A 12311-nucleotide genomic window follows, 5' to 3' on the forward strand; every position below is an offset into this window, starting at 1 on the left:
TAAGAGACCTGAAATTTGAAATGTATGCTCTATAGATAGCGAGAATGTGTCCAAATAATGCATCGTAATCTATATATATAAAAGAGAAAGGTCACTGACTCACTCATCACGAGAACTTAATAACCGCTGGATGGTCCATCCATCCAGGATGGACAAAGATGAGGCAGGGAGGTAGATTATAGTTAGTTGACGTCCGCTAAGAACGGATTTTGCGATATTCCACCGCTAAGAGGGTTTAATTAGGGTTGATAGTTTGTATGAAACATATACAGCCTGAAAATAAAACTAAAAATATGGTGTATAGAGAGGTTTTATAAAAATAACTATTAAATTATACTAAATTGTGCCTTTTAAAAAGTTACTCAGTTTGATAAGCATTTCAAGTGACTGAAATAAAAAAAATAATTTGCGTTAAACATCTTAATAGTTATGCATATCTTCATAACCACGCGGACGTAGTCGCGGGCGACAGTTAGTGTATTATAAAACAAAGTCCCCAAAAGTATATGTGATAGATTCATTCAAAATCTACTGAACGGAGTTTCATGCAATTTCACCAATGGAGAGAGGGCTTCGAGAGAAAGGTTTACGGAACGGCTAAGCCGATTTTGATAATAGTTTCACTGGAAGTTTGCCGGGAAAAGTGTGATATTAAGTGTAATATTCCTTTGAGGTTTCAACATATTAAAACAAACTACAAAATTCCATTAAAACTGTAATAAGTTGTTAAGTTAACTGTTTTTACATTATTTATTTGTCTAAATATATTGTATATGGTTAGCTAAAACTGTACACCTAAACCGTCTACATATATACTATTCCCTTTACCCAAAGGTTGCCTGGAAGAGATCGCTCAGTAGCGATAAGGCCGCCTTTTTTACTTATCTCCTGTTTTTATTTTTGTTATTTTGCTCACTCTTGGTGTACAATAAAGAGTTTTTATTATTATTATTATTAAGTATAGCAACAAAATAAAAATACCGATTTGCAAATAAAAGGCGATATACATAGACTTGTAGCGTCGCCTTCAACAAACTAACAACTGCCTAAAGTTAAAGAGAGTTTTATCTCCGAGGCGTGGGCTGCGTGACCAATTCAACCCGAACCAATAACGTGAGAATCCCTAACTTAATAATACAGTTAACGACAAAAACCGATAATTGAATTTAGGTTATTTTTCTCAAAGGGTGTCTAAGCACACTTAAAGGGAACGAAGGTTTTCGTTTAAAATGTAATATTTTCTGAGATGTTTCATATACAAATGATTTGTTTGTATTTTGGAAGAAGTTCTAGCCTGAGACTTATTTCGTAAGCTGTTCATCGATTTACAAATATTAAAGTTCTTTATTTGTATACTAGCTGTGCCTGCAACTTCATCCGCGTGCAATTTAACAAAAAAGTTATTGTTCAGTTCGCAGAGTTATAAAATAAATACATTTCTAAAATAAAATTAGCCTAAGTTACTCCTTATTTCATCAGGTATCGGGCAGTGAAAGTCCCGTCAAAATCGTTCCAGCCGTTTAAGAGATTAGCCGAAACAAACAGACAGACAGACAACATTTTTATAAAATGTTATTGTGGTATATGTGCCGTTTACATATACATATATGTACATGTGTATTTAGTAAAAAGCGGTTATTTTAATGTCACAAACAGACACTCCAATTTTATTTATTTGTATAGATTAACTGTTACTTCACAATAAAATCATCTAAAATAAAGTGTACATATTTTATTGAATACGTATAAGAAGTATTCAAATGTGTGGCACAACGAAACATGTTAGAACATGCTCTTAATTTCCCAGTTCAGTCGTAAACAGAACGGCCATAAACTACCATCGCTAAGCGAACACAAACCTCTTAAAACAGCGTTAAGATATAAATGTACCAGTGCATATTGGAATCACAAGAGAATTAAAACGAATATTATTATTGTGTTTGCTCGCAAACGAAAAAAAAAACCGACTTCAAGAACATATACGAGTAACCAACGTAAGTAGACGAAAAAATAGTCAAGTAAATGCGCGTTATCAAATATTACTCAAAATTAGTCATCAAATATCGATAAAATTTAAATGTGATTATAACACAAGACGCCGCGTTGGCGCAACGGTTACAGCCATGGATTGTATCTACCTGTTGCGCTGGCGGTTGCGGGTTCGATCCCCGCACATGACAAACATTTGTATTGGCCATACAGGTGTTTGCCGTGGTCTGGGTGTTTGTGCAGTCCTTGTGGGTCTCCCCACCGTGCCTCGGAGAGCACGTTAAGCCGTCGGTCCCGGTTGTTATCATGTACACCTGATAGCGATCGTTACTCATAGTAGGAAATATATCCGCCAACCCGCATTGGAGCAGCGTGGTGGATTAAGCTCTGATCCTTCTCCTACATGGGGAAAGAGGCCTATGCCCAGTAGTGGGATATTACAGGCTGAGGCGTATAACATAAGCATCAGCTTTTGATTACAACAGAAATCATCAAAATCGGTATATTCAGTGAAATGATATACACACAACGTAGGTTGACGAAAAAATAGTCAATTAAAAACGCATTATTAGACATAACTCAGAGAGTACTAGTTAGATCGCAATCAAATTTAAATAAGACCACGTGACACGCACCACCTTTCGATCAAAATAAACACCGTCAAAATCAGTCCATCCGGTCAAAAGTTCTGAGGTAACATCTATAAAAAATACAGTGGAATTGAGAACATCCTTCTTTTAAAGCCCAATAAGTAAACAAAAATACCGTATAAATTAATAGCCAATATTAAAAAAAGGAGTTCTCTATTCGATTATATTTTTTTGTGTTTGAAATTTTTACTATCATCAATTTTTTATTTTTATAATAGAAAGCTGATGCTTGTAATGTGGTCCCATTTCAATTTGATCGAAATTTGATTAGTATTTTTTGAGTTATACCTAATAATGCGTAATTAATTAACTGTTATACCTACGTTGTATTACTTTCCGATATAAAATGAAGTTGGTCTTTCATAATTATAGCTGATTCTTGTAAAGAATAATCATATTAGCCCACTTATGAAAATTAATCTGACAACTTATTAGTTCCACAGTCACTAACGATACCTCAACGCTCAGCCATTTCTGTCCATCTGCCTGTAATTTGGAATTCGTCTGCATGTTAAAGACGTCGACACAAATTAAGGGTAGCCTCCCTATACGTCTTGTCTGACTCCACGATGTGAGAATACCTGGATAGGATCTTAAAATATTGTGTATCAAATATATATTGGCAAGAATTGAGCTTGTAGAGGAAATTACTGTAAATGTCTAGTTTTAACGTTGACACTAAAATGATATTCCTGAACAAATAAAAAAGTGTGTGTGTGTGTGTGTGTGTCAGCTCCGATGTAAGACTGGAGCCTACGCCTTCAGATCTACCGACTAAATAGGCACAAAAAGGTTTACTGGTCTAAGAAAAAGATTAAACCGTATCAAATCGTAATTAAACGAATCAAATAACGCCATCTATCGGAACTCAATGGCGTTATTAGAAAGCGTAAAGCCATCTCGATAGATTGCTTTAACAACATCGTGAAGAGGTCATTCATTCAGTAGATTTTACTCCTCATGTCTTTTTCATACCGAAGGCCCTATATGAAATGAAAATACATCCTAGGACCTTATCTGTTGGATAACATTATACAAATAGCTTTATCAGTCCGATAGTAAAGTATGTACATAATTACTAGCTGATCCCGCAAACGTAGTTTTTCCATTTATGTTATTAACCCTCTTAAACACCCCCTATAGCTTAGGGATATGAAAAATAAATGTTAGCCAATTCTCAGACCTACCCGATATGCACACAAAATGTCATAAAAATCGGTCCAGCCGTTTCGGAGGAGTATTAGAGCAGCGTGGTGGATTAAGCTCCGATCCTTCTCCTACATGGGGAAAGAGGCCTATTCCCAGTAGTGGGATATTACAGGCTGAAGCAAAAAAAGTAAAAAGTAAATAATCACCAAAATAACAGTGGTGTGTAAACATTTCCTTCAATACAAAAATAATAACGCACGTAAGTCACATCCCGTTGATTTTCGTCTATTATGGTAACATTGGCAGCGGCACTGCGTTGTTAATATTCAACGTATTTGCATATGAGGCAATATGCAAATATCTATCAATCGACGCCAACGGACCGCCTACGTGTTTGGGTTTGGGTACACACGGCTGAGTAAAACATGAGCGAATGCGGCTTTATGGCCTATTTTATGTAATAAATATTTTTTCACGTGTTGTGAAAATGTAAATAACATTAAAAAAGCGCCTACACGTACTGTCACACACCCATTTCAATATATCAAAGATGTTTTGAATTGCGTGTAGGATCTTTAGTAGATACTAAAGCAAAAAACACATATAATGTCACTGTCTTTCTTTGTATCGGGAGTGCATCAGGTCGACACTGTTATGAATAATACTGAATCAATTTAATCATACTTGGTGTGATTTGTGTTCCTGATACGAGGATATTGAATAGTTTTTTCGAGATTTAGTGAGATTGTGTGTTGATGTTTAAAAAGGAACTTTACACATAAGTTTTGGGCACAAATAATGCGCATTATTATACTCTCATTAGTTACTTACTGCGTATGTTTTGCTTTCTAGGCATGAATCTTTCGTCATTACTTTACTTTGGGTACCATTATTTACATATATATCTTTTTTATATAACTTGGTCGGCAAACCTGATGGTAAGCAAAATCCCCCACAGTGACTCTGGTCACTTTACTCACCACAGGAACACGACACTGCTTGAAAGCAGTATTATTTTGCTGTGATCTTCTTTAAGGTCGAGGTACTTCCCCGTTCGAGGTTCGCCCCAGTCTGGCTGGTAAGTACCGGTTGTATCTAAGTTAACCAAAAATACAATTGAGTATGTTGTGAATATTTCAAATGCCTACCTGTTGCCTTTATTAATATAGAGCAAAAAAGGGCAAAAAAATCGCGATTGTTGTATGGGAGCCCCCATTAAATATATATTTTATTTTGTTTTTAGCATTTGTTGTTATAGCGGCAACAGAAACACATAATTTGTGAAAGTTTCAACTATCAAGCAATCACTGTTCTTGAGATATAGCCTGGTGACAAACAGACGGACGGGCGGACGCGTCCCGTTTTTATCCCTTAAGTACGGAACCCTATAAAATAGCCTGTAGCCCAAAATATTAGCCTGTCGATTTTAATATAATAATTTATTTAATAAAATGTACGTGTATATGTTAGAACAATAAGTGTAATTTTATTATCAGTTAATTATTAAATATGTATATTTAGCATCAACTTTGAAAAACTTCAGAATAATCGTAATTAATTATATCACTATCTTTATTTATAATAAAAAAAAAAAACATTATTTTATGAGCACCTTTTACAAAGCTTTACTTCTTATTTTGCTATGATAAGAATTCACGGAATACGGGAAATTAGAATTTTTAAAATTGTCACCAACTTGTAACGTTTTCTGTTTATTTTCAAGTCGTTAAAAATGCAAATTTTCAATTACACCCTGTCATCGCACTGAATCAGCCGCTGAGTCAGTCTTGAAAACATACGTTGTAAAACATCGATCGAAACCGCTATAAAAATCTCTACTACACAATATCATACTGTGAATGTGTCACGACTTCGTAATAGAACTAATTAAGTCAACGAATTTAGCCTTTTGGAGCAAAGACATTAAAAATACACAAAAATAATCTATTTTTTTTATGTCACTAGGTCGGCAAACAAGAGTACGGCTCACCTGATGGTAAGAGATTACCGTAGCTTATAGACGCTGGCAACGCCAGAAGCATCGCAAGCGCGTTGCCGACCAAATTCCCCCCCCCCCCCCCACCAGGAGCTCTGGTCACCTTACTCACCAACAGGAACACAACACTGCTTGAAAACAGTATTATTTTGCTGCGATCTTGATATGTATATTACATACTTGCATTTCGAGTTATCGTCGATATACCAACATACGGGTAAGCTACGATCGATAAGTATAAGCTTAGCTTGGAGCTCTTTTCTTATAAAAACCAGTAGGCGTATGCACAAATATAATAACATCCAATATATTAATGTACCATACACTGACAATATTTCAATAAATGTATATATGTGTTAAGCTGCGTAGAGGTAATTTTTTTTTGTATTTAAATCTTGTTCATATTAATATAAGGTCCATATTACGTTATTCGTGTAAACCTAATCATAATACTCTTGTAAGTTGAAGTCGTTATCGTAAAAAATAATGTGAAGGTCGACGGACTTGCATTTAACTTTGGGTCGTCTTTAAAGGACCAATTTTAGAAGGCCTCTGAATATTTTAGTACTATGGAGTGATGAAAAAGGATGCGCGTGTTTCTTGTTTTTAATACTGTTCTTAGGAGTATATCAAGCGATGGGAGAGAAAAATTGTTTGTAAATAATTGTTGCTGCTCGCAAACAAAAAAAAAAACCCGACTCGAATTACATCAACAAGTAATACAACGTACGCAGACGAAAACATAGTCAAACTATAGGCGTTATCAAAGATTACTCAAAAATGAGTCATCAGAATTATATAATCCACAACTCAAGCATCAATTTTCGATAAAAACAAAAATGATAAAAAAAAATTGTTAAAATCGGTACACCCAGTAAAAAATTATGAGGTATATAATACAACGTAAGTTGACAAAAACATATTCAAGTAAATACGCATTTTAAGATATAACTTGAAAAATAATTGTTAGATCTCAACTAAAGTTAAATGGGACCACATGACCAACACCAGCTTTTGGTTCAAATCATCGAAATCAGTCCACTCAGTAATAAGTTCTGGGGTAACAGACTCCTTTTTGAAGTCAGCTTAAACGAAGTTTTACCTTATTAGTTTTATGTAGATTTCTGTGTTGTTTTTTTTTTAAATAGTTTTATACCTGAAAATTTTGAAAAAAAAAAAATTGAAATATTTTGAACTATCACAGAATTTACTAGACTTATTTTGTCATTTCATTATATATAAATTACGTGAGTTTGTCGCAAGCTGGGCTAGGTATTTGTACAGTATTTTAAAATGTTCAGGTTCATGAAATAGTAATTATTTCTTCATTATTTCTCATTAAAAGGCCTTTTTTACGAGGTAGTTTTTATTTTAAGAATTAAAACCGCAACCACTTGGCATCCTTTTGACAATGACATGTACACAAATGTCATGATGACATTTTACATAATTATAAATAACTAAAACAATTGGTACCTACGCATCCAACAACAAGTCGATTCTGAGGAGACCTGTGTCTAGTAATGGGTTGTGAAAAGGGGCTGAGACGGATATTTCAACGTCTTATTTATTTAAATAGTGACATTTCATCTAACATAGATAACAAAAATACATAGATAGATGGCGTGGATGCACTTCGAGAGTTACCATTCTACGTATGTACCCAATTATCAATTTTATAAACTACCTCTAAATCACTGTAAAACTACTTAAATGCATATTTTATTTTAATTTCTATGATTTTATACTATTTTTTCGAATACTGTACAAAGACCTGGCCCAAAATGAAACAACCCCTTTAATTTCTTACAGAACATGCAGCTGAACACGAATGATACAGTAGATACTATTTTTACTCATACTACTAGTATACTATTTTTACTCATACTCATAGGTATTTATTCATCAAATTATAAAAAATAAAAATAAAGCTGAAACCAAACGGTATGGCGGATGATATTGGGGCACACGAAAAAAGTGTTTCTAAAATTTTTTTATAGCGTTTTAATTTCGATTAAAATTTAGGTACTAAAAATGTTATAGCTCTGCAGCTCCTTTCATAAACATGTTCAATTTACACTAATTTTTTTTTATTGATAACCAAGCTGGAGCGAAGTAATAAAGAAGAGTAGTGTTAAGCCATTTTTTTTTTGGAATTTCTTTTTCAGCTGGAAAAATTGTTTAATGAAAAATGTTATGAGTTATAAAACGTTCCTTAGCGATTCATTGGCGTAGTAAAAAGTTTATGCATTTACTAACCTGAGTGTCTGAGTGTCAGGAATTATATCGAGTGAAATCGAAAGGATTCGCTTGTCTTAAAAGATGTTAAAAGAATAGCTAATAATCTACACTAAACTGCATTATTAAAGGCAAAAATAAAAATAAAATTCATTTTATTTCAGCACATTCATTCAGGCACAGCAGGAAATTTCCTGCTCAAAATATGGTGCCCGACTGAGATAGTACCTCGACCTTACAGAAGATCACAGCTTAATAATACTGTTTTCAAGCAGTATTGTGTTCCTGTTGGTGAGTAAGGTGACCAGAGCTTCTGTATTAGGGGTAGGGTCGGCTACGCGCTTGCGATGTACCACCTAGGTATATATAAAAAAAATTAATCCACTAAGGTGAAGACGTGTGCGCCTCTTTTTAGAAAAAAATCTCACATTTTCACCACATAACCTATACACCATTTTATAGATCATTGCTTGCTCTACCGGCACCCACGATTAAAATTATAAACTAATTAATAAGGAATGTTATGTAGGCTTTAAGAAGAAAGAAGGCTATTTTTTTCTCCAAATCAACGCACGTGAAACCGCGGAGCCCAGATAGTTATATACAATTTTTTTTTATTATCTAATAGATTTTTTCATAAGTTTATTTTAAAAATTCCAACTGTTGACCTAAATATATTTTTAATTATAACACTTACCAGAACGCCATGGTCAAATATTTTGGGTAAAGAAGGAATAACGGTTATAAACAGATATAAGAAATTCGGTTACATTTCATTTATTCTAACCTCACCCCAAGCATACTTACGTACCCTCAACTATATCACAAATCTCACAATCTCCTTAACCGTATACAAGATTATTGACGGATTTTATTTGAATATGTATGAAAATTTTGAAGCTTTTTATCCTTTTATTTGTAAGTCTTGAGAATTCAATTTCATGTATTACTAGCCGACCCCACAAAGGTTGTTTTGCCATGTATGTTAATAAACCATTTCATCTCCCCCCCCCCCCCCCCCATTATTATAGAGGTATTAAAAATAGATGTTGACCGATTTTCAGACCTACCCGATGCACACAAAATTTCATAAAAATCGGTCCAGCCGTTTCGGAGGAGTATGGTAAATAACATTGTGACACGAGAATTTTATATATAATATTATACATAATTATATTTTATTCTTTTATTTTTATTTCGTTTTAAAAATTAAAGAAAAGAAAGCATTTTTAAATTTGTAAAAGTCAATGAAATTACAAATAAATAAAATCTATAAATCAAATCAAAATAAATGTATTCATATAGCCTCACACACCTCCTCACTAGCAAGGAGGAAGTATTAAAACGCTGGGCTGAACACTTTAACACTCTGTTCAACGTGGATCGATCAGCGGATCTGCGAAACATCAGCTTAATGCCTCAACTCCCTTTATCTATCGAGCTAGATGAGCCACTGACGTTCGACGAGGTTGTCACCGCCATCAGACAGCAGAAAAATAAGCGGGCAGCTGGCATTGACCATATACCAAGCGAGCTGTTGAAGTACGGCGGTAAGGATTTGCACACGTCTCTTTGGAAACTGTTTGTCCGAATGTGGGTGGAGGAGCGAGTCCCAGACGATTTCAAATTGTCTCGTATTAGTGCCCTTTACAAGAACCGGAGCGATCGTTCTGACTGTAGTTCATATCGCGGTATTTCAATATTATCTGCTCCTGGGAAGGTCTTTGCCAGAGTTCTATTGAACCGCCTAAGGGACTTATCAGAAAGGATCCTGCCTGAAACCCAGTTTGGCTTCCGACCTAACCGAGGCACATGTGAAGCTATTTTCTCGGTGCGTCAACTTCAGGAGAAAAGCAGAGAACAGGGACGTCAGCTGTATCTCTGCTTTGTTGACTTGGAGAAAGCATTCGACAGTGTGCCTCGCGAAGCCCTCTGGATAGTACTGGGAAAGCTAGGATGCACAGAGAAGTTTGTGAGACTTCTGCGACTCCTGCATGACAATATGCAGTGCTGCGTCTCCGTAGACGGCGAACAGTCCGACTTTTTCCCCGTTACTTGTGGGGTAAAGCAAGGGTGTGTCCTAGCACCCACACTGTTCGCCCTATACTTTGCAGTAGTAGTCAAGGAGATCCTACAAGCTGTTTCTGAAGGAGTTCGCATTCGCTTTCGCACTGATGGCAGTCTTTTCAACTTAGCTAGACTTAAGGCGCGCACCAAAGTCTCTTATGCATTGATCACAGAGATCATGTACGCTGATGACCTGTGCTTTTCGGCAGAATCCCCAGACGGCCTGCAACAGCTGATGTCCGCTTTCCACCAAGCATGTTGCAAATTCGGCCTAAAGATCAATGTAAAAAAGACGGAAGTAATGTCTCTAGACATCCATGGTCGGGAGACACTGACCATTAAGCTTGGTGAGGACGTGCTGAAACAGGTCGATAAATTTCGTTATCTGGGGAACACTATAACAGCTAATTGTGACCTTGATGCCGAGATCAACAGCAGGATAAGTGCTGCAGCTGCAACATTTGGAAAGCTGTGTTCCAAGGTCTTCTGCTCGCATGACCTTAAGCTGGCTACTAAGATCTCGGTTTATATGTCGATCGTGCTGCCAAACCTTCTCTACTCTTCCGAGACCTGGTGTGTGTATCGTCGTCATATACGCACTCTCGATCGATTCCACCTAAAATGCCTGCGCACCATTGTAGGCATCCTCCTACACATTACATTATTAAATATATAAATATATATACATAATTATATAGTATATACATTTACTACTTTTTTTGTACTTATATCGATATAATATCGATATATCGATGAATTGGGTATCGACAGCCTTCACGCTCCGCACTAGTTTTAAAACCGGTTTGGCCGGCCCGAGTATTGCGTATGCGCCGGCCGCCCGCGCCCTCCAGTCACGATCCTTCGCTGACGCGAGACGCTTATGCTTTTGCCTATGTAAAAATCTTTTGCTTTCGTTTATCTTATATTTTTGTTGGCTTTCTAGTTACAATAAAATCGCTAACCTTATCTGTGTTTGGTACTTTCGTCCGTGCACCTTCTGTGTTCGTATATTTGTAGTGTTGTGTTACCCAATGAACTAAATTTAAATTGTGCTAAATTATCCCGGTGAGTGCATTTAAGAACTATATATTATAATTAACCTACTACACTGGTGACCCCTAATACGAACATGAAGGACGAATTCAGTGACGCAAGCGAGTCGACACCCGGCCGTAGTGATGGGCAAGCATCGAAAACACCTATCGATGTTTTTAAAGTAGGAGTACGAGTGCCACCATTCTGGGCTGAAGAGCCGGAGATCTGGTTCGCTCAGGTCGAAGGTCAATTTGCCATTTCCGGTATAACAAATGATCTGACCAAATTTAATTACGTTATTGGCCACCTCGACAACCAATATTCGAGGGAGGTGAAAGATATCATTATCAAGCCACCGGCGACAGATAAATACGAAAAGCTAAAGTGCGAACTTATAAAGAGACTGTGCGCATCCAACGAAAAAAAGATGAAGCAGCTCCTAATGCATGAAGAGCTCGGGGACCGTAAGCCGTCACAGTTCCTGCGACACCTGCGTGACCTAGCAGGCCCTAACGTCCCAGACGACCTACTTCAGACTATTTGGATAAGTCGCCTGCCTCACGGTGTTCAAACAGTTCTCGCAGGTCAACCAGCTAGAACGTCACTGGAAGATTTGTCAGACTTAGCTGACCGTGTGAACGAGCTTGCTTCGTCAGTTCCGAGGGTTGCAGCCGTTGCAGAGGGCATTCCTAGTTCTGTTATTGCTGACCTTACTAGAGAAGTCGCAGAACTTAGGAAGCAGTTCCAGCAGATGACGTCAGAGAGAAGTAGGAAGCCGCAGCGTAACAGTAGGGGCTCCAGGCGAAACCGTAGCCGTTCTAGACAGCGATCAGACTCCAACTACAGGAAGCACCCATTTTGTTGGTACCACAGTAAATTTGGTGAAAAGGCCCATGACTGCATTCGACCATGCGACTACAAGTCGGGAAACCCCAAGGGCAGTCGATAATGGCGGCTGACGATTGCCCTTCCACGTCTTCAACTGGCCGCCTATTCGTCACCGACCGCGCCTCCAAGATGCAGTTTCTGGTCGACACCGGTAGCGACCTCTGTGTCTACCCGCGGTCGACGCTTCGAGAGCGCCGTGCCCGGACATCTTATACCTTGTGTGCAGCAAATGGCTCTAATATTGCTACATATGGCTACATAACTTTAAATTTAGACCTAAGCTTACGTAGAAATTTTGT

The 12311-nt window shown here is 37.0% G+C and overlaps 1 protein-coding gene across 1 annotated transcript; it reads left to right on the top strand.

Annotated features, from left to right (window-relative positions):
- The first annotated feature begins 11218 nt into the window (after window positions 1-11218).
- Window positions 11219-12073, top strand: LOC123654924. The gene has a single exon (XM_045590781.1). It carries the CDS (start codon window positions 11219-11221, stop codon window positions 12071-12073), a length of 855 nt encoding a protein of 284 aa, XP_045446737.1.
- The last annotated feature ends 238 nt before the right edge of the window (window positions 12074-12311 follow it).

This window comes from Melitaea cinxia, chromosome 7 (genome assembly GCF_905220565.1).
Source record: "Melitaea cinxia chromosome 7, ilMelCinx1.1, whole genome shotgun sequence".
In the NCBI taxonomy this organism is placed as follows: Eukaryota; Metazoa; Arthropoda; class Insecta; order Lepidoptera; family Nymphalidae; genus Melitaea; species Melitaea cinxia.